Source organism: Astyanax mexicanus, chromosome 25, assembly GCF_023375975.1.
Source record: "Astyanax mexicanus isolate ESR-SI-001 chromosome 25, AstMex3_surface, whole genome shotgun sequence".
Taxonomy (NCBI): Eukaryota; Metazoa; Chordata; class Actinopteri; order Characiformes; family Acestrorhamphidae; genus Astyanax; species Astyanax mexicanus.
The window spans coordinates 17,644,519-17,668,636 of NC_064432.1; the positions used below are offsets into that span (position 1 = coordinate 17,644,519).

At 39.4% G+C, this 24,118-nt stretch overlaps 1 protein-coding gene across 32 annotated transcripts in view; it reads left to right on the forward strand.

Annotated features, from left to right (window-relative positions):
- LOC103047288 (adhesion G protein-coupled receptor L3) overlaps window positions 1–24,118 on the forward strand; it is a 365,140-nt gene that overhangs the window by 166,781 nt on the left and 174,241 nt on the right. For 30 of the 32 annotated variants that reach the window (XM_049472032.1, XM_049472031.1, XM_049472044.1 and 27 more), the window contains one exon: window positions 13,080–13,293. In XM_049472032.1, coding sequence (XP_049327989.1) covers window positions 13,080–13,293 — 214 coding nt within the window. Of the gene's footprint in view, window positions 1–8,103; window positions 8,181–8,833; window positions 8,900–13,079; window positions 13,294–24,118 lie in introns of those variants that run through there. The other 2 variants (XM_049472042.1, XM_049472041.1) reach the window with 2 other exon arrangements.

Sequence of the window (24,118 nt, forward strand, 5' to 3'; positions counted from 1 at the left end):
AAATGAATCAGACAATAGAGAGAGGGGTACGAGGAAATGGTATAAGGGAAGAAAAAAGAGAAGGAAAAGAAAAAAAAAAAAGAAAATAAGGGAGAATGAAAAGTTGGGAGAAACATATGGAAATAATAGAGAAAGTGAAATAAAAGTCAGAGAGCGATGAAAGAAAAGATAGAAAAGTAGAAAATGTGAGGGGGAGAATAAACAGCAAGAGAGAAAGAGAGAATGAAGGAGGGAAGAAAGAGTGAGATGAAAGAAGAGGAAATTGCCAAACAGTGTCAGTCTGACATTAGTGAAGACCACTGCCAACACTGCCCTCAGTCTTAATGGACACACACTCAGCGGTGCGGCTACTGGAAGTGGTGAATTGAAGTATTGTGTGGTGTGTCTGTGTGTGTGTGTGTGTGTGTGTGTGTGTGTGTGTGTGTGTGTGTGTGTGTGTGTGTGTGTCTGTTATAAATGAGATGCTGTTGATGGACGCTGGGCTTGATTTCACAGGAACATCTGCTGAGGTCGTTCTCGCTGCAGATCTGGTGTCAGAGTAAAGTAACCAAGAATTTATTTGCTTATAAATTTTCCACACTAAAAGCGACACGTCTGCCAGATGCACTGCAGCAGGTTCCTTCACGTTCCACAAGGGGAAAGTACATACGTTTTTACGGTTCTTTATTTCACCATGGATCATGCATGCCTGTAAATTCTTAGGGTTTTTGTTAGGCTACACTAAGCAGAACTATAGTGGAATGTTTTTTTTGGTGTTTTATGAAAGCATCTACAAAGATTGTCCACCAATTCAATGAACCATGACTTTTGCAACCTCCCATGAAAGCTAAAGAACGCAGCACTGACCTTCAGGATATGTGTGTGCAGTCTTCTGCATTGAATATAAATGCCAATTCTGTTAAAAATCCATTGCTTGTTAGCAATGAAAATTTTAGCCAGACAGGTCACGATTATTACCATCCACTGCACTGTCCACTGTTGGTGGTAATGCCATCAATGACATACATGTGACACTGTGGACTGAGGAATATTAGATGTCCACACAACTCTTATTCATTTGGCAACCTCTATCAGGCCTCGCTTGCCATTAGCTGTTAAGGCATGTGTGTTTCAGTAATAATATGTAATTATGGGTAATATGTGAATATGGGTGTCCTGGTCTTTGAACCTGAATTAAAAAAAGACATTTAAAAATTCTAAAAATACTAAAATAAAAAAAAATTGTGTCTGTTGCTGTGTTTTCTGACAGGGCAAGCATCCCATATTACCCAAGATTAGATGCAATTTAGTTAAGTCTAAAATCGTAAGAAGCAAACTTTTGACTTGTTTGGCTGATTGTTTGGTGTTAGGGTAAACCATGTGTAAATTTGATTAAATTAAATTAAATGAAAATTTCTGAACTAACGCTTTAAGATAGGTGTGATCCATGTTGGTTTAGTCATTAATTCACACAATCAGTGTCTCTGAAATCTTTCTCTGCTCACAAGACTTGCTAGCAGCTAATTTCCTGATGCGCTCTGCTAATTTCCCTCACATGCGACGGCGTCTCCGAGCTGTCGAAAGTTATTCCCTCACTCTCTCGGCCTGGTGGGCTGCCAGGGTGTTCAGACGTGTCAGTGTCGGAACAGCGGAAAGAAAACAAGTAGCTTGTTTTGTGGCGGCGCGGGGGGGAGAGGTCCCGAGACTAGCACTAACCTCACGCACCAGACAGACTGAAGCTAATTAGCTTAGCTGCTTCGTTGGTCAAGCCATCAGAAGCTATCAGTCAAGAGCGAGAGGCCTGTCACTCTGCCATCCGCAATCAAGCGGAGCCAAATATCAACTCCTCCTGCTGTCTCTCACACACTCTGTTTTCCACTGTTCCACGGCGAGGTGTTCATACTCAGTCAATAGAGGCTGATTAGCGTCTCGCGGTTCGAGGATCAGGTTAAATAACCAATCACAGGCGTGGCACAGACAATGGAGGCCGAGCGAGGAGGCTGATTAGGGAAAGGTCAGTTTTGAGTCTTCAGCAAAGCAGCATTTAAGAACTTTTCATGTGAGAAAAAAAAGTAGACATAGAGTTTAAGATTTTATTTGTTTGAAAATAATGAAAACGAGTAGAGATTGCATATTGTTTAACTTAACACAGCTATAATTTGCATTCTCTGGTTTGAATCAGTGAACAAGTTTGTAAATCTGAAGCCTTTTCCTCTTGGTTTGGTTTGGTTTCACTCAGGAAAAGCATACTGAAAAGCATTACAATAAACCACAAGAGACCATGCTCTCCACTGATTGGCCAGAGCAAGAAGTAAATGCAGAAAGAAGATCCTGTGTTTTGGACTAGTGCATAAAGTGTTTAAAGTATTTCTGTGCAGTTGTTCATATCTGTACTAATTATCTAGGTGTTTAAATACATTAAACAGGCTACAGGAGCTGTTTAGCTCAAACTTGTGGCATAAACAGGTCAGGTTTTCATCACAAACAAACTGCTCCAGAGTTCATTTGGGACCCGACCGAGTTCACTCCTCTCAAGGGTCTCAGGGTGGTTGTGTGATTACTGTGTTCACACCTACCCAAATGAATCTCACCAAGGCTGAAAGTGAACCAAAGATGGATTTAACCTGACTTCAATCCCACTTTACTTTTGCAAATAACCTCTAATTCTTAGATGTTCTGTGGTCATCTTGCAGGCACAACATGCTTCAGGCCTATTTACTAATTTTCTATGTCATTAATATGGAAGTTTATGTAGCTGAAGGGAATGTGAGAGCCATTCCATTCAAAGTCTCTATTCAGTTTGTCAGTTTGAGGATTCTGAGGTATGTTTTGGATCATCTTTCATAAAATTGTTATCCCCACCCCCAACAAAGTACATTTGGTGCCTTTTGACTCCATCAGTCCTATTTTAAACAAGGTCACAGGCAGTGCTGAGTGATATGACCTCAAATCAATATCACAATTAATTGAACAATTAATGTTCCTTGACTATGATTAATTATTGATTATTTTAATTAATGATTACCACAGCATTTTCTTTGTTATAAGCTGTTGTAGTTGTTCAGTTAGTTTTGTTTTTGGGTTCTCCTCTATGTTCTTTCCATCACATTGCAGACATGAACACAGTGGGGAAAGTAATAAGGAAATATAGAAAACAATAAAACAAAAACAAATTACTAGCCTTAGTTGTGGATATGGTTTCTATCTTATGATGTCACATTTTGATTTTTTTTGTGTAACCAATGCTGCATAGTAGAATGGTGCAGACTTGGCAGACATATAGGCTTCTGATTTGCCTATCTTGCCAGCATATGAGCAACTGAACTGTCAGTTATTAATAGCATTCTTCACTGGGTAGCACCATCCTGCAGAACTCTGCATTGCACTTGGCTACTGCATTGGGCACTGTCAGCATGGTGATAAACACAATAAAGATGTTTGTACACTTTATGAAAACTATGTTCCCATATAAATTTGGTGTTAAAACACAAAATAAAAAAAAACCAGTGCATGTAAATCACAATTAGATTAATTATTTCTAATAATAAACATGCAAAAAGGATTTCCAAATTTCTGGATGTATAGAAGACGATTCCAAGTGAAACACTGTAGTTTAAGTCAAAATCTGACCCCTGAAATAAGTCTTCTCAGTCAGCTGTTTCTGAAGATCTCCAACCTTTTGACAGCTCCTATCACACAGCGGCCTCTCAGCAGCACTGCTTGACACCCTGTCCAAACATCAACCAGCTCATCACACACAGCAGTGATGCCCAACAGTCCAGTCTAAACACCAGTCTACTCATCACTTATAGTAGCACTGCTCCACACACCAGTCTAAACACCAGTCAGCTCCTCACTCACAGTAAGAACAGGTATCAGGAACACTAGGAGAACCAGATTCAAACTGAGAGTGAACTAGTTATGAATCCTCATAACTGCATCACTCTCATAATCAACATAAGTTTCATTAACCCTAAAAGGAGACCTTGTGGGACTTAACATAACTATCATGTAATTCATGATAGTTCTGCATTAGAATTGATAATAAACCTCAAAAGTTCAAAAGGTAGAGGAAGTTAGCATGTGGTTAAATTGGCAGGCTTTTTACGCAAAGGGGGTTGGATTTCTGCACCTGTTCTTTTTCTTCTTCTATAGTTTAGTAGGTGAAGATAGCTTGCCTCAACTTTCTGGAGTTGCTACGAAAGGCAGAACTATCCATGCTAACTGCAAACAAACCGAACCATGGTTCAGATAATCTAAATTAAAATGTAAAATGTTGGTCCTTTGATGCAGGTCATGGTCCAAGGCACATTTCAGACTTGCTGTTTTGTTTCAGACCACATTGATAGGTCTAATGATCCAGAAGAAAGAGGGTAGGAGTAAGAGGACCCTACGTTCGATCTAGACTAAGCGCACATCTTTTGGTCAGACCAAGTTTTGGTCTTTTGTCCCAGCCTCTGGTCTACGGCACATGTCACACCTGCTTCTTTGGATCATGTTTTTGTCTTAAAGGCTGTAGCTTGGGGAAGCGCCCTATGCAGCTGTGCACATTTATACTTATGCTTCAGTTAATGTCTGTGTGACTTTGCGTTGCCTTGCAGTTTAAACCATAAACATGAAGCTCAGCAGACCAATCGCATCTGCTGCTGTCTATGTTGTGCAATGCGTGGTTACAGTTCTGGAGAGGTGTGCATCAGGCTGTGCCGTACAGTGGGGTAGGGTATGTGTAGACTACGGCGTATGTTTTGATGCAGAAGTATAAATTGGCGTTAGGTTTTGTACAGTTATGCTATTAATGCTAGCTTTAATAATACATTCTGAGAGAGAAATAGAGAGATAAAGAGAGTTGAAAACAGACTATGTTGAAAGAGCGTTAAGATGTGAGAAAGTGTGTGTGTGTGTGTGTGTGTGTGCGCTGTAATCAGGACACTTTGATTCATGTCTTAATTAATCAGTAGCTCTGCAGGACACTGCGAACACAGCAATGAGGGGTAAACACACTGTTTACCACCACATGATGAGCTGCAACTTTACACACACACACACACACTGTGCATTCAGAGCACAGTAAATGTGGTGATGAGCTGTAAAGACATTGTTTACCATGTGTCTGATCAGAACTCCAGGCCTTGGGTTTGTGTGTTCAATCCCTGTTCAGTATCTGCCCGTGTTTTTAGGTAATAATCCTACCTCATGGTATGGTGTAGTATGGTGTTTTTTCAATAGCTATATTCAAGTTTGAGCATTCCCAAGCCTGTGAGGTAAAAATTCATAACAAATTGACGTGCTGCAGTCCCATGACTGGGGCGGGTGGGGGTTGGGTGGTGGAATGAAGGATTGACTGATCTATGTTTAGGAACAGATGGCTGAGCTTGATAAAGTGTGATATTGTTTCCATATGTTTAAAAATGTTCATTTTAAAAGCTGTTTCATGTGGACTCCTGAGGGCAGCCAGAGAGAGAGTGAAGAGAATTCCAACTATAACCACACTGACGTTTTATCTTTTTCCACAATTTTCCCCATTTCATTAGAATGAATAAATGTTTCATTTGACAGCTTTACAGTCTATTGCTTAACATGTAAAACTGGACAGTCAATTACTCAGAAAAAGGTGAAAAAAATCCATCCACTCCCCCGTCCATAAGCATAAGTGATTACATGCAAGCAGTGGGACATCATCATTAGTATGTCAGTTTACCACAATTTCTTATGTCAATGAACCGCTAGACCTGCAGCCTTTATCTAAAGGGAAACATTAAATGCAAATAGCCAAACTAAAGTATGTTTACAGCCTAAACTTAAAGGTGCATTATGTAGGACCTGAGAACGAGCGTGTGAAATGGCTACAGCAATTTGAAAACACCACAGAGTGTAGTCTGCTCCACCCACCCCTCCCCAGCCACAAAAGTTACTCGGGTTGCCAAATTTAGCAATTTACAGCAATTCTAAACTTCTCTTCTATCAGCTCCAGAGACAGCTATAGTCCCTAGTAAGCACATTTAGTGGTTGTGATAAAGTACCTGACTGAATTAGCTAGCCAGTTAGCTTACCTGTTCAGGAGAAAAGTAGCAGCTCTGGGTCGGTCTTGTAGTCTTTTTGAGCTCTAAGTCTCCACCGTTCGAACAAACTGCCAATATTCACTCTTGTTATATTCCTTCTTCGGTCACTGAGCTTTTTTGAAACATGCTGAGGCTTTTTTAGGCTGTGTAGCAGCTGTGTAGGTTTAACCGAACCATCTCTGCTAGCTAAGCTCCTGCAGCACCGATCGCTGTAGTTTTAGTGTTACGTGCTGGCAACCTCGGGGGTGGGGTTAGTGTTTAGGAACGAGCAGCAGGAGGAGTCAGAGGACAGAACAAACACAAAACCCCGGGACGGCCTGCACATTTAAAACAGGAACGTACTGAAGCCCTGCTGACAAGAGGTGCCAGTGTTTTTACTTAGCATGTTTCTTTAATATCTAAAATACATCCTGATCATTTTATCATTTACTACTGAAAATTAGTTACATAGTGGTCCTTTAAAGTTAAACAGAAAACAGTATGTAATATGAAAAGTGCAAAAAATATAATAAGTGTTTGGCTGATATGTGGGGTGGTGAGGAAGGAAGGAAAAATATATTTTGAACCGTATGCAAATGTTGCAATAAAAACTGATCCAAAGTCCAGTCAAGACCGAGACTGGGACACATTAACTTTGAGTCAAAACCAAGAACATGAGTAGAGTTTCATTTTATTATATATATATATATATATATATATATATATATATATATATATATATATATATATATATATATATATATATATATATATGTGTGTGTGTGTGTGTGTGTAAATAAAAAAACATAATTATGCATGACATAAAAAGTTATATTATTATTTTACAGTGCTGGCCAAAAGTTAGTAGAGCTCAATTTTTCCCTTTAATTTTAAATTAGTTTCCCAGTCAAAAATCAGAAATGATACACAATCTAATGTACTTAACTTTACAGTAAACTACCAGGGCCTTTAAGGCAAACAAATTAATTAAAAACTGAAAAAAATAATTTGAATATTGTATATTATGAGTATATTAACAAAAAACACAGCACATTCACACTTTCACCATAATAATTATAAAAAGACAAAGAAACACAGATAACACAGTAAATATTAAAAGTCTTTCTTCCTATAAAGAAATACTGTTTCCTACACCTTCAAAATGTTCTAAGGAATACTAAAGCTCAGTTTCAGCAGTGAAGAGAAGAATTAAAAGTCTGAAAGGTGAAGTGAAGTAATAAAGTCATTTTTTTAAGCTTAAGAAATAAAAAATACAGCATATCCAGCAATACTGGACAACTCAAAATTCTGTTCTAAAACTTTTAACCAGTAATGTATATTTATTAACAATATAACATTTAATAATATATAGCCTTAATTAGATTAATTATTGATACATTATAGGTTAGCAAATGCGTGAATTCAGTATAATAAAACTGAGTGACAACTAAAGGAAATATTTTTATAATAATCATTTTTAATCAGGATAAATGAGAAAGTGTAGCCGATTATATTAAATAGAGGCAGTGTATTAAATCTGAGTGACAACTAAAAAATATTTTATAATATTTTTTTAATCAGGTAAATGAAAGTGTAGCAGACTATAATAAATGAAAACAGTGTATTAAAACTGAGTGACAACTTAAAAAATATATATAATAAAAGTTTTATTTTTTTAATTAGGGTGAATGAGACAGTGTAGCAGACTATAATAGATGGAAACAGTGTATTAAAAACTCTGACAATTAAAACATAAGAATACTTTATTTAATCAATTTAACAGACTAATAAATGGAAACCGTGTATTCAAACTGTGTCAACTGTTTTTTAATCAGTGTAGCAGACTATAATAAAGGGAAACAATGTAGTAAAACTTAGTGACAACTAAAAATGTATTTTTATAATAATCGTTTTTTTATAATTAGAGTGAATGAGATGAGAGTGTACAGACTTTATTCATTAGAGACGGGTCAGGCATTAGGACCAAGCAAAAAACAGCTATTTGAGCTGAAGCCTGTTTCTCTTGAGCCCGCCTACAAACTCATTAATTGGCTCTGCCGTTTTGTACTAACGTGTGATTGGCTCTCCCCGCTGTCACTCCATCTGGTTGTAAACAGCGCATTGAGTTTTATTAGCTGCAGGAGTCCCAGTTCACCTGCCACAGTAAGTTGTTAATGTGTTGGGGGTTTGGTCTGGCTGGGTCAGTCAGGTAGATGGAGTTTAATATAAGAGCTTTCATTTGCTGTGTGTGTGTGTGTTTGTGTGTGTGTGTTTGTGGTAATTAGGCACAATCACAGAGGGCTGTCCCACAAACCAATCTCAAACCCTCTCGGGGTTTCTGTATGTTAGCCAGCTTCTCTAAACCAGGAATTCACCTGCTGGCTTAATTGGTTATCAGCTCCTTAAGTTGATTCAGGTGTTCCTCTTCAGCTCCTGTGGGTGGAGACATTTTAATCAAAGCAGGTCTCTCCTCTCACACGTTGGATGTAAGAGCTGGAGTGGACGGATTAAAAGGCGTAGCTTTCTAAGCAAAAATAAGCCCACAATTAAATCTAAGGGGCCGTGTCCTCTTCACAATTCTTAATCAATTTAAATTTGGACCCTTCTACATTTAATATAAAATATAGATATTGTAGCCCTGAATTTCCCTGTTTTTTTTAACCTAAATAAAGATTTAGAGGAAATTCTTAAAATGTTCTTTTTAATTTGTACTACTCTTTATTTGTGTCCAGACACTTTAATTCACTAATTATTTGTGAATAAGATATCTTTTTAGCTGGTGGAAGCTGATTGGTTCATTTGCGAGTAGTGGGTGGGGCTAGGAAGGGCTTGTACATACCAGTTAAACATCGTGTGTGACACTTTAAAGCATCTTTAATGAGGTAAATTGTGTATACTATATTAATAATATTTATATGTCGGTGTTGCTATTGTAATTAAACGTTGTAAAAGGCTCTGTTGTTGGACGCTAGCTGTAGTGGCAGCTGTAGTGTTTGGTTGCTTAGTAACCATGTTAGCTAGCTAGCTAGCTAACTAGATTTGTTTGTAAAGCTGTTTGTGTGTTGAAATGTGGTTAAAGTTTAGTTTAGCCGAGTTTTATAACATAAATAAAGAAATACAGGAGAGGGACAGAGTTTCTGTAGAGCTCAGTGAGGCTGTAGTAAGGTGTTGTTAGCTGTTTGTGTTTTGAAATGTGGTTAAAGTTTAGTTTAACTGAGTTTAATAACGTAAATAAAGAAATACAGGAGAGGGACAGGGTTTCTGTAGCGCTCAGTGAGGCTGTAGTATGGTGTTCAGCTGTTTGTTTAAATTCTAATATTGATAAAATTTTGGTCAAAACATAACCTATGGTGGTTTGCTAGTTGGTAAACCAGCTCTTGACCAGCATAGTTTATGTTACTGTAAATATGATTCAGGACATGTTCAGTCATGCTGTTCAACCAGGTCAGTCCAAACTGGTCAACCGCCTTTTTCAGCAGGGTAGTAAAACTATGGAAACATATTACTTAATTAATAAATGAATAAACAAAATAAAAATACTATAGCTTCACACTGATCCACAGTGACATGAGGTCATTAAGCCTTTATGAGGGGAAAAAAAAAAGTTTATTTTCAGGAAGGTGATAAGATAAATCGTGCTTAAGATAAGCAGAGACATATACTAACACGGTAAAAAAAAAAGACTTTAATTAAGACTGGCAGTGCTTTGGCTTCATGGTATCATCTTGGTAGATTCTGACCCCTTTATTTTGACATATTTCTCATAATTTCATTGTGAGATTATGAAGGCCAAGCCCTCTGGGTGGCATGTGTGTGCGTGTGTGTGTGCATGTGTGTGGCCCATGAGATTGTATTAATGATGACTTTTAAATGTCACTGTTGGTCAGGGGGTGCTGGAGGGGGGAGGGGGTTTAAATTGGAGCTGCTTTGAGTTTTAATGACTCAAAGAACTGTAGATTTCAGCACACAAGATCATCAAACCCATATAATCACATCCTGATTACCACAGCCAGGCCCAGACGCTATTAAATCTGTCACCGATGCTGATTTTAAGGAGCCTTTTATGGTGTTCCTCCAGAGAGTTGAGGCAGACTGATAGGTTTCATTTTCAGGGGATCAGCAGCCAGCATTTAAAGTAGCGTTCCTCCATCAGTTCCATGGTAACAGTTCCGTAGTAACAAGTCTTGGAGTGCACTTTAGGGAATATTCAGCTGATGTAGTGACCTGTAGGGTTGGCTGCTAATTCCGAGTGGATTATAGGAAATATGTAGAGCCTTCAGAACCACTCTGGAACTCTTTCATTTATCTTATTTTTTTGGTTATTTTTTAGTAAGGGTTGTTGGGCCTACATGAAAACACTGTGCACAAGACAGGAATATCCAAAAGACACTGCTTCATCCATCTGTTTTCTTCCTGGCTCACAAGTATACTATGGTTGGTGAATTAGCAATGCTAAATTGCCCAAGAGGTGTGAGTTACTGGTGTATGATACCCTGTAATGGACTGGTGCTTTGTCCAAAGGGGTATTCCTGCCTTGCGCCCAATGTTTTTAGGCTCTGAACCCACTGCTTTCCTGACCAGGAAGAATAAGGGCATTTTCACACCTGTATTTCGTTTCCCTGGTCTGAACCAGTTGATAAGTTTGTTTAGTTGGAGCGTTTTCTCCCTCTGTTTGGTCTGGTTTCACACTGGCATAAAGTATTATATCACTAGTCACACCATGTTCAAACACTTGAATATAATGTAAAAAAAAAACAGGTATTACACAGGTATTTCCGGATGTAATGTTAAGCATATATGATCCTTAATAGTAAAATAGCTGACAAACTATGCAGTGACATTGTGCATTACTACACAAACAAAGGTCTATTTTGGACACAGACCCTAAATGGGTCTCCAGTGGGATGTTAGGAGAAAGGCAGGATGACGTTCTCTGCAGAATTCTGAAAGATATGCGAATGGTTATGTTAATTTCAGAACCGCAGTCCTTGCTGTGCTAAAAGCTAGCCGTGCTATTTTTGTATTCAGTTTGAGTAAAAAGTGGCTGGGCTGATGGATCAGATAAGTCTCAGTCAGACAGAAGAGTACAGTCCTGTGGGGAATTTAAAGCACAAATCTGACTCACACATCCTGCAGAATGAAACTGCTTACAGATATGGCGGAGTGTTATCAGCTCAGGCTTTTTTGGAGTACGTTTCCGGAGGACACTGAGAGAATGAGAGGCAAAGAGAAAGACTAAGAGAAAGAAATTCAAAGGTTCTTCTCTCCTACAGCAATAATTACTGCACTGAGCTGTCAGGTGTCCGTTACTGAGCACCAGTCTTTCTCTCTGAGGATGGATTGCTCACTTTAATTTAGAAGCTCTTCACACGTAGCCATTTATTTCTGAAAATGTAGTTATTTATATGTATATCAGTTTTTATCGCCCACACTAAAGTGGACAGCAGTGCTCTACAGTGTTTTATTTGTTTGCAAAGATTGTATGCAACATTATATAAGCAGTGGATTCCGGTGCATTATTAATATAGCAGTATGTTATAAAACAACAGATCTTTTAATAGTTCAGTAGTACCATTAATGATTGTTGTTAAGTTACAGAAAGGGTACAAGCATAGATACTGTAGCTAAGGCATGTATGACTGCCAATAGAATTGACTTATTGGTGTTTATCGATGATATGACTGATAGACTGATGGTCTACTGTATTAGTAGGATGAACATAAAGCCTTAAACCTATCACAAAAGCAAACCAAGAGCTTATTTTTAGGGGTGTAGATCAGGCAAAATGCAGTCACTTAATCTCAACCCAACTGTGCAGCTTTACAATACTTTTTGACCCATACAGTGAAGACAAATGCAGTAAAAAAAAAGTAAATACATTACTCATGTTAAAATGGTGTACAGATGCAAGAAAAAATGTTCTATCTTACAACGTATGGACCTGACTGTATGTACGCACATTCACATATAACGCTCTCGGCTCTTTAAGACGCTAATGATCTGAGGATTTGCGTGATCAGTAGTTCTTTAGGAAGAAAGCTTTGTTTTCACAGCGTGCAGTGAAAGGGTAAGCAGTCCTGCTGCAGCTCCTCTTATTCCGGACCAAAGCGGCGCTGATGTTCCTGAGCAGGTGTGATTATTCAGGGCCTGTTAAACACTCGCCTCTGATCTCACTGTCTGATCTCATCTCTGGCTGCGCTCTGCCCTGCAGGACGCTTTCGCGTTTCACAAACCTGTCGGAAAATCCCACCTGGACCGAACGGAGACGGCTGTAAATCCGGCCCCATTACAACTGGCAGATCTGCTGGAAGGAAAAGAAATGACTTGCTGATATGCTGAAATGCCTTTGCTTTTCTCCTGACCTGAATCGATTGCGTTGCCCTGGCACTGCTGCTGTAGTGCTGTTTGGTGGTATATTGAGCAGAGTCTTAGAAGTGTTGTAAGTTGATGTAAGTATTTCTCTCTCCTAACTCACTCAGTCAGGTGGAGAAATTCTGTTGAAAGTGCAGAATCTCACAACTTTCAATCCATACTGCATTAATGTTTATGAGTGGAAGAGGTGATGTTCTGAATTTGGTGGACACTTATTACTGTGAGTCCAGCCTAATCTACATTACATTAAAGCTGCTAGCACTGAGGTTTAAAGCTTGTACACATAAACATGATGTGCCACATTGCACAACTAAGCATTAAAGTGAGAACATGGTAACTGACTACTTGTTCATGTTGAAGATGTTAATGTGCATCTGGCAAGCATCTGGCAAGTTAGTATTAGTATTTATATATTTGAATAAGCTGTATTTGTACTTGGATGGGAAACTAACTGTGGATACCATATACTTTATGTAAGCTACAGTGTCAAGTCCAATGATCAAGTCCTGTCCAGAAGGTATTTCTGCATTACATCTAATTATTCCATGTAGACACTGAACCACCTGCAACCCTTCCCATGACAATGTGGATAACACAGATGGATAAAGCGATGGATGGAAGTAAAGTGCTTAGTGTACTTGTTTTGTACTAGTGGTTAATATGCGTTTTCTGTTTGTGTGTTTTGTGCAGCGTTTAGCCGTGCCCCGGTGCCGATGGCTGTGGTGCGCAGGGAGCTGTCCTGCGAGAGCTATCCAATCGAGTTGCGCTGCCCTGGCACTGATGTCATTATGATCGAGAGTGCAAACTACGGCCGGACAGACGACAAAATCTGCGACGCAGACCCCGCGCAGATGGAGAACACGCGCTGCTACCTGCCCGACGCCTACAAGATCATGAGCCAGAGGTGAGACCCCCACACTGAAACTCGCACTCACACTCATTCTTGTTTGGACCCTGAGTTTGTTGTTATTTTCTGAAGAGCATATATGACAGTGTTTGAGCGATAACTCCTCAGTGAGGAGGATTTGAGTGAGATGATTACAGGGGGTTTGGAGTTGTGGAGGAAATGACAGGGCATAGTGTTTCACATAAAACACTGTGCTGGAATATTTCCAGGATGTTTTAGCACAGATTCAAGCAGCAGCTGCAGTTTCTGCATGGGAGCTGCAAAGGTAAAGAAGGGGTTATCAAGAAGAAGTGACTATAATGTTCATTGTATGCTAAGAACTGACCTCAGAACATAAATGTAGAATAAAGAATGTGATGCTTTTTCTTTGATGATACTTAGTCTGAAAATCTCTATATGCTTATAGGTGAAGTTCTTTCCCAATCACATTTTACCTGGGATTGGAACAGAATTCACATTCCCACATTACCCAACACTGTCCTCCCCATTCCTATCCCCCCCATTAAATGCCTCAAGTTCTCTTTTACTCATGTCTATTAGTATTCCATCCCCACATTACTAAATACTGTTCCCCTTTCTATTCCCATCCTTACATTACCAAACACAGTTCCATCTACATACCCACATTACCTAACACAATCCCGTCCCTGATTACCCAAAGCTGTCCGTTCCCCACCTCCATATTAACCAGCACCACAATGACCCAACACTCTCCTATCCCCAATTACCCAATGCTGTATCCACTCATTTTCCACATTGTCAAACACTGTCACATAGTCATGTTTCTGAACACTGTTGGCTAAGTGTCCCCATCCCCATGTTCAGCACCATCTCATCCCCACAGTACCCGACACTGTTCCCTGCCTATGTTCTACATTTCCCAAAACAGTCCTGCCCAATCCTCAGATTACCCAACACAGCTCCTACCTATCCCCACACTGTTTTTTCCTCACAAAACCTAGTGCTGTCTGTACTCTGTTCCTACATTACCCAACGCTACCCCAAACCATTCCCACATTAATGGGTGTGGTGGCTCCTTTTCCAGGCTTTTGCAACTCACTCTACATACACTAACCTGGTGTCTGTGACCTTCTGAATAGAACTCTTGGTTAATGAGAAATAACAGATGTTTGTGGCTAAATTAGAAGTCTGTGTATGTGTGTGTAATGGTTTAGATTGTTATTTTTAGCTTTTTGTATTTTAGCACTGACCAGAAGCATGGGTTAGGTTGTGTAGGCTGTTTTCTGCTGCACTCGAGAACATTGGTGAGTAGCCTAATTAAAAGATAAAGATCAGATACAACTGTAGGTCAGATGTTTCCTCACGGGACACATTGTTCTGAGCAGCTTTGCCAACCCAGAGAAATTTATGAACATGCAACAATAGCTGATAAAGTACTGCAAATAAGAATATGGACAAAAGTATTGGGACAGATTATTTATTCAGTGTTTCTTCAGAAAACAGTTAACCCTGTTTTGGTTGGAGTAAACTGTTTCTACTGTCCAGAGAAGTCTTGCTTCTAGATTCTCTTTTTTTAGCATTGCTGTGAGGATTTGGTTGTAGTCAGGGTCAGCATTTATGAGATCAGGATGTTGGATGTTTACCACCACACCTCATTCATCCCCAGCATTAGATGGAGCACCACCATTGCACAGAGCTACACATCTGTAGCAGAGACATGGTTTCAATACAGGGACATAACAAGCTGTATTTACTAAAAGGGGCATCCACAAATATTTGAACATGTAGTGTATAGCTAAGGTAGGTTTTATCAGACAGCCTGCAGCCTCTAAAGAGTTTCCAATAAATTGTCCAATGTATGTGTATATTGTTGTTTTCATTTGTTTGTTTTTTTTGTGAGCTGCTGCAGCAGCACTTTTCCACAGCTCCAGGCTGAGTTGGCGCTCCTGTGACTAGCATGTCGTGTCGCTGTGACAGCCTGACGGTGTGTGCGCTCAGTTCCGCTAACAATCAGCGTGTTGTCTAGCGAAATATCAGAGCGTATTGTTTACTGCCAACTGGCGTTTGTGGTTTGCCTAATGCCTTTCAGAGTGCTGAATGATCCTGGGTTTAAAGCTCAGTGTTAGAACTGCGAGCTGTTTCAGGACCACTGTGCACTAGCCACGGCAGATTAGCCTCCGCTAGGCTTTTATTAGCCTATTCAGCGTTTAAGCTTTTCTTTTGGCCGCTGCTGCAAAAAATCCCTGGATTTAAAATGAGCACAACTCAGGAGGCTGCCAGCACACATGCATTTATAAACACCACACACACACACACACACACACACTCTGCACTTATGTATTTATCATGCTATCTCACTGTCAGTTTCTATCTCTCAGTCCCCCTTCTTTATCTCTCTCTTTTTATCTCTCTCTGTCACTCTATCTCTCTCTATCACTCTTTCTAGATCACCTCTGTTTTTCTCTCTTTATTTCTCTTTCTATTCCTCTTTCACTTTATCTCTATCTATTTCTTTCTCTATTAATCTGTCTTTGTCTTCCTCTCGTTCTTTCTAAAAATTAGTGTCACTCTTTCTCTGTTGCTCTTTCATGTTCCTGTCTTTCTTTCTCTGTCTTACTCTCCCCATTTTTTATCCTTTATCTCTTCATTCACTCTATTTCTTTTCCATCTCTTTCTCTTTCTTTATCTCTCTCAGTATTATATCTATCACACTCTCTCTCTTTCTCTTAGTCACTTTCTATATTAGTCTTTCTTTGTCTCTTTTTGTTATTCTGTCTTACTTACACTGTCTGTCTTTCTCTGTCAGTCTATCACTTTATCCCTTTCTCAATATCTATTAATCATTCTTTTCCCTCACGTTTATCTATCTATCTATCTATCTATCTATCTATCTATCTATCTATCTATCTATCTATCTATCTATCTATCTATCTATCTATCTTTCTTTCTTTCTTTCTTTTTCTCTTTCTATCTCTCTTTCTTTCCCTCTTTCTTTTTCCTGTCTTTCTTTCTCAATCTTGCTCTCAAGCTCTTTCTCTCTATTCTTTTTTATTCTTTTCCCTCTCTTTCTTTTTATCTGTCCTTCTATTTCAATCTTTGTTTTTCTCTGTATCTCGATCATCTTTTTCTCTTTATGTATTTCTTTTTGTGTATTCAATCTGTCTCCATCACCTTCTCAGTTCATCATTTTCTCCTACTATCTCTCTCTCTCTCTCTCTCTCTCTCTCTCTCTCTCTCTCTCTCTTTCTCTCTTTCACACACACTGTTTTAGATATGCACACTCATTCTAATGCTCAGCACACTGCAGTCTCACACGCCACCCACACAAATCTTTTATCCGTACACACACACACACACACACACACACAAGCACAAACTTTCGTTCACATATTACTTACACACTGTCTCCCACACACTCATGCCCACTTTATACTCACACATGTAAAGCGTACCCCTTCACACACCCTCATACATCATCTAATGCAGACATACTAAGCTCTCACACACCTGAATGTGTTTCAGAGTGCATTTTGTGTCACATTTGACTTAAACTGCTAAAATGAATGCTGGGTCAATAGTGTGTGTGTGTGTGTGTGTGTGTGTGTGTGTGGGTTGATAATTGAGGCTTTTTGTAGCTCACTGCTCTACTGCTGCCTGCTCTGCAGCTTAAGACCTCTGAAAGAATCAAACCTGACGCTTAGCAACAAAACAATGCACCAAAACAAACAAACAAACAAACAGCATTAACAACCAGCCATTCCAGACCCAACGTGTGTGTGTGTGTTGGTGTGGGTGGAGTCTGGGTCAGGCTAGTTTAAAACCATTAACAACCAGCCGCTCCAGACCCAAAATGTGAGATTTCCTGATCCACTGAATAATTTCGGAGACCCAATCAAGCTGTACCAATATGAAATTTAGAACTACAAAATTCACTGAATGCTTAATATCTGTAGTTAAACTCATCCATGGTTGAATTTGAGTTTTTATGATGTATCATATCATTTCTGAAATAAATTACTTTAGTAATTTTTTTAAGATTTCTAATAGAATTTAATTGGCTTGTGGGGGAACTGAACAACTTCAGAAAAGATCATAATCAAAATTTGAGATTCCTTGATTTGATGAATCATTTTGAGAGCTTTATGCTTCTCCTAAAGAATCGATGTCCTAATGAATTACAGCGAAGTGTGGGTTTCTGTTAATCACTTAATCATTTTCTAATATGAGTTTATAGTGATGATTTGAATAGTTTCCTAAAGAATAAAACAACAATCTGAATTGGATTCCAAGACAAATCTGATGGATGTTTCACAAGTAAAGATTTCCATGTGAATAAACTGTGCCCAGAGCACGCATGTGTGTGTGTGTGTGTGTGTGTGTGTGTGTGTGTACAGTGAGTGTAGCAGAGTGGAGTTGAGACGAATGTATTGGGGTATATTTTTTGGGGGGGAAATCCCGCGGTGTTGCCTTCATTAGCATTAGCATGAAAGCGAGAGCGCGCCTCTGGACTCCAGCGCCTGCCACAGCTGTTGCTAGGATCCCTCTTACTCTGTAAGCCTATTAGAGGAAAGGCAAGAACAGAATCAAACGCGCACATACACACACACGCGCGCACACGCAGAAAGAAAGAGGGAGCGAAAGAAAAGAGGTGTCAGAAGGAAACTCCAGGGGGCTTCTAAAGTAGAGGTTTACACCAGTGTAAAGCTGAAGAGGGATACTCTGTCAGACATTATCTGGCTTCAGAGCTCAAACAAACACACACAAACACACACTTACACTCATAAAGCGGCGCGTACACACTCGCCTACAGACACGCATGTCAGCTTTGACATCCTTTAAACCATTGTTCTTTCTGTTTCTTTTTTTTCCCTTCCTCTTTTCCCTGGTCCGTTTATTTCTATCCTGTTTACTGCTGATCTCGCGCTGAGAGCATGCTTTACATAACGAACACAGAAGCCTCATGTTCAGCCGCTGTAGTGGAAACTACGTCAAATGGAAACAAGCTGTGCTATGTGGCCATAAATAATCTATATTATATTAGACACCTGGTATTAAAAAAAAAAGAGTTTATGCTGATAGTCTGTAGCTGAATGCTGATTACTGCTATTAGGTATCAATATGAAATCCTTGGACCTATTGTCAGACCCTACTGTGGGGCAGTGGGTTCTGGGTTCCTTCAGGTGCACAGCAATGCCCTACCTTTATGATGAAAAAGCATACAGGCAGCTCTTAGAGGATGAATGAATTGATACCATTCACTGGCCTCCCCGCTCACCTGAACAAAATGCGCTAGAACACCTCTGAGACAGTATGTTTCAGTCCGCCAGGTTGGACTTTGGACTTTGCTGGGGCTCAGTGATGCCCTGATCCAGAAATGGGAGCACATCCATCATCTTATAAAGAGCATACCCTGACATTGGAATTTTGAGTTTTAGAATTGAACTCAACCCTCTGTAGGTTGAAAATTTTCATGTCCATCAAACAATGTGGCGTCCTTCCGTTCCTAACACATTACTAATTCCATAACATTAATAGTATTCACGATTTTTTCCCCATTGAAATCTTGTGTTTTCCAAGTGTAAGGTATGGTGCTCGAACTAAAGGTCTGCTAAACTTCATAATGTTAACATCCACACAACATAAAATGCCAGTGCTGTTAGATGTTGATTCGTTCTTCGTTTTAATTTGTGATGTTATGTAGCCAAAATCCATTGTCTGTCTAATGTTGGAATTTCCGATGAAATTCAAAATCTCTTTAACTTTAAAACTTGAAATCAATGCAATGTTTATATGTGACTTTCATTTCGAAGCAGAATTCAGCATATACATAACATCTGCAGTCTTGAGGCACCTTGATTTTCATTTTCAGTTAAAATGCTGGATTTTGACGTCATACAAATTTTATTTATCTTATATATTCAACATCTGCTTAATAATGGGTTTTGACAACAGCTCAATTTTCAATTATCTAAACTGCTACATCTTTCCAGGGTTGGGGCAACATCTGGATGAGTAATTTTGACATCAACATCTGTTTGGGGTTTAGTTAGATCCTTACTTGATTTTCATTTTTAGCTCAAATTTAACAATATCTGTACAACATTAAAGTCAGAATTCTTTTTGACGTCTGTTTATTTTTTTATTCAATTACATCAGATAGGTCGAATATTTCACACTGATACCTGATACTTGCTGACAAATATATTGTATTCTGGAAAAGGACCAATTTGTATTTAATTTAATTAGTTCTAAAGTTATAAAGTAATGTCAGGGATGTCTATAATTTATATATGTGTATATTGGCATTGGTAGATGTGTACATGTGTAATATCAGATATCAGCACAGAATTCTCACATCGATGCAGCAAAAAAAAAAGAAATGCAATAAATATCACATTTAAGAGACTGGGGTGAGTGTGTGGGTATCTTTGCTAACTGACTACATTGTACATTGGGAGAAAGGGGAGGGAAGTTGTGTGAACTAGTTTCATTCATTCATTTATTTATTTATTGGCATTTATCTATTTAACTGGATCCTGTTGGTTTTCCTAATCTTTTTCATTTCCATATGGGATAATTTGTTAGCTTGGCTAGCTGTGCTCCAGTGAAACATGAGTGGGATGTGAACGGGAGGTGACATGGAATGCTGGGCAGCGGAATCTCAACACACACACACACATACTTACCCCTCCTCCTCCTCCCATGCTATCCGATAACTGTGTTCGGAAGCGGTGCTCTTCCTAGCGTGGAATTCTCCTCCCGTGGGAATTGTGCTGTCCTTTTTTTCCGGCCCCGAGCCACCTGTCCATTCACTGGCTTTGCTTAAGTTGTCTCGGCTCGTCTGGCAGCGCACGTACAAAACACCCACACACCCACACACCCACATGCTCACAAGGCCAACATCACATGGCTAACTGGAGGTGCTAATATCAAAGGCTGGTGCTTATATGGAGTGAAGGCCCTCAGCAACTCTGAGAATCGCGACCTGTCGATAATGATTTTACACTCCAACTGGACAACTTTAGTACTGAGATTCTACACACACACGGCTCTGCTCTGCACAGTAAAAATAGAAAAGAAAAGCAATCAAACAAAATAACAGACAAATCTTTTTATTTAAATGGATGGTGACACACACCATGGCATCAACTGACCTTCAGCATTGACTCAAAAGTAGCCACCTGGTTATTTTCACCACTATTAGCACTACAATCTGTGTAACACTGGGTTCATTAAAACATCTGCAGAGTCCATATCACAATATCATCACCTGGTTTGGTGAACTAGTGCTTAATGATGGTGAATCAGGTGAGATGCTGATGGAAATAAATGAAAGTCATGGAGCAGGAACTTACATCACCTCGCATGACTTTTGCCATTTTTCTAGATCATGCTGCACTAATCTGTGAGATCTGCATGTGAGTGTTTCAGTTGATCCACCTATAGACCTGTGTAACCTGATTAAGCTCATATAATAGTGTGAGTGTATTGTTGGTATTGTGGTATTGGACTGACTGTGTCAGGACCTGCCTCTGCTGGCTGAGTCTGGTCAGTGAGTGCAGTGACCATGTGAGATGATGAGCACCAGATCATGATGGAGATGGAGATGAGGATGATGGTGATGGATGATGATTAAGGGCTGTTGGGCCAGTTTGGCCTGTGTCTCCCTCCAGCTGTTTGAAATGTCATGGGATGATTCCTCACAGCTGAGGACTCAGTGTGTGTGTGTGTGTGTGTGTGTGTGTGTGTGTGTGTGTGTGTGTGTGTGCTGCCTATCGATGGATAGATGGGGAATAGTTTCCAGACTGCAGTAAAATCAGTTTGTGGTCGTATCAGTGCTTTGGGGTCGTGGAAGAGGCTCATGGTGCTTTTATTTAGGAACGTTCTGTCATTCCTTGGAATGTCTCTGGCACTCATTCACTCCTGCACTCGTTCACTCTTTTACTCATTCGCTGATTCAAAAACAATATCACTTCGTTTACTCGTCTCCTCCCTCAGCTGGTGTTGTCATGCTTGAGTGTGCCACTTAAAGAGAATGATAGAAATCAAGAGATTTCTATAGAAATGATTCTTTCTTTCACTTTTTTTTCTCTCTTGTCCTCTTATCTTTCTCTTAACCTTTTCTCTCTCTATTCTTTCCTTGCTTTATCTCTGTTTTTCTCTTTCTTTCTCACTCACCCATTTTCTTGTTTCTCTCTTACTATCTTTCTCATTCGCTTCCCCTCATCTTTTCTTTCCTCGCTTTCCGTTCTTACTCTCTGTCTCTTTTTTCTGCTCTCTCTTTCTCCCTCTCTCTCTCTCTCTCTCACAGGCAGGTCTTGCAGTAGCAGTAATTACACATGATATCAAAGCCATACATCACCTCCAGCATGAAACGATAACACACACACACACACACACACACGACAGGCTGTGCTGTTTGAAGGAGTAGTCAGTCTGAGAGCAGTACAGAGTGTTTTACATTCTCACGGGTTTTTCTTTTTTTTTTCTTGCTGTCACTTTGTAATTTCAGGGAGCATGCATTAGCGCATATGTGTGAGTGTTTCCTAACTGTGTAGGTGAAATTTGGCCTGACAATAAAAGTAGTTTTTAATTACTAATATGCTTATCACAGTCTATCTAAGAGTCTTAATATGCTGACCAATCTCAACTCTGGATCAGTTTTTGTACACAAAGTTCTAAAATTTCCTCTAAAAAAAATTCCTCTGACACCAATTTATCTTGCTAAGGTTGCTTTATTACTCCACATGGTGGCGCTAATTAAATAAATAGGTAAACCTGCAGGGAAGAATATTGGTCATCAAATTCTGTTAAACTGACATCAATAAATTCATAATTTCTGGTATTTGTTTATGTAGAAGTATTGTATTCTTTTTTCAGTAATACAGATGCTGAGAGGTAGCATAGTTTTGTTATATATAACAGTATTGTGATTATATATTTGTGAGTGTATAGATTATATACACTCACACACTCTCTCTCTCACACACACATACACGCACACACACACATACACGCACACATTCCAACATATGTCTGTTTCAGAGTGTGGAGTTTGTGTCTGGAATGTGTTCTTGTGCCAGCTGTGTGTGTGTGTGTGTGTGTGTGTGTGTGTATGTGTGTGATGAGATTTAGCCTCTCATTGATCTGAGGTAATTATACTGAGTTACAGCGTCTGACCTCCAAACTGGACACACTCTCTCCAGCATCAATCACACAGATCAGCGTTTGAACATGACTCGAGTCCGACCTGCCAGTATTGAAACAATTACACACACACACACACACACACACACGTACACACACACCTTAGAAAGCAGTACTCGGACACAGACACAGACATAGACACTCTGATATTGAGTCCAAGAGCATAATCATGTCTGAGAGACTGTAGTTGAGTGATGGTGTTGGAGTGCCAGAATGGCTGTTAGCTAACTAATTAACTAGTTATCCTAGTTAGCCTAGTTACGCTGCCATTTTTTAAGCTTATTCAGACCTAGTTAGTCAGCTCGACTGCAATCACCAAGGCACTGACTGTGTTCCTGTTCCAGTTAACTTGGGGTCAAATCACACACGTTTAGAAGATAAAGCTTCAACCCTGAAAACACACAGTCGAGTTAATGGTTTTAGGAGTTTTTTTCAAATGTTTTAAAAAACAGTTGAGAGACAGAGAGAGAGAGATCCAGAGAGAGACAGATGTCATTATTGTTATTATTACTGCAGCTTAAGTACAATTTACACACACACACACACACACACACACACACACACACACTCATCTAACAATATTTTCCTTGAGTGTTAATGCAATTTTGAACCAAATGAAAAAAAAAACTGTTGATAGCTTTGGTGTGCACCATTTTTAAAATTGAGTGTATTACGTCTGTGACAAACGTGTGTGTGTGTGTGTGTGTGTGTGTGTGTGTGTTGTTGCTGAGGAATGAAAGAGCTCGTTGAGTCAGAGCAGGTGGTGAAAGGGAGATGACGCTCTTCCTCACACACTTTCTCTTTCACACACACACACACACCAAACTCTTTCTGTTTCTCTCTCTCTCTCTCTTTCTTGGTCTCTAGCTTTTATAGATCGTCCTGCTCAATTTGTTCTTATTGGCACAGGGGGGTAGTGTATGCAATACATCTGCATCTATCATTCTCTGTGATTCTCTCCCTCTCTCTCTTTCTCTCTCTATCCCTCTCTTTTTCTCTCTCTCTCCCTTCCTCTCTGTCTAAATGTAAATGGAAGATAGTAGAGTTGGGAGGATACTGGAGTAAAGCTAAGTTTGGATGATTTATAAAAGCAGAACTCCCCCTAATTGGAGCTCATTAAGTCTGTACCACACTGTACCAACTTGCAGCAACAGCCTGAATCTCACACACACACACACACACACACAGACACATTACTGTGTTCCATCTCTTCATCACATACCATGTAAAACGGCAACATCAGCGAGGGATTGCGTAACTTATACAGAAAAGTTGATTAAATAGCTAAGATTTTAAACACTGGCACTTTCCTCCAATTATAATGACAGTTGTAGTGACAATGTTCTAATTGAATTCCATTCTATTAATTGTTATTGTTATTGTTTGTCTTCTAAGTGTATCACTAGTGTGGATTTTTTTTTTTTTTTTTTTTTTTGTTACACTGAAATGTCATATTCAGTGTATTTACTTACGTTTACATTGGCACACATCGTATTTGTAGTGCAAATGACAAAAAAAAAATCTGATCAAAGTTTTACTTGCTGTGTGAACACAGATTTTGATTTAAAAAAATCTGATCCACTAACAGTAATGGGCTTCGTGTGGGCCCCGGGTGGTCCAGCAGACTAGGGCACCACTACTCTTATCTGAGGAT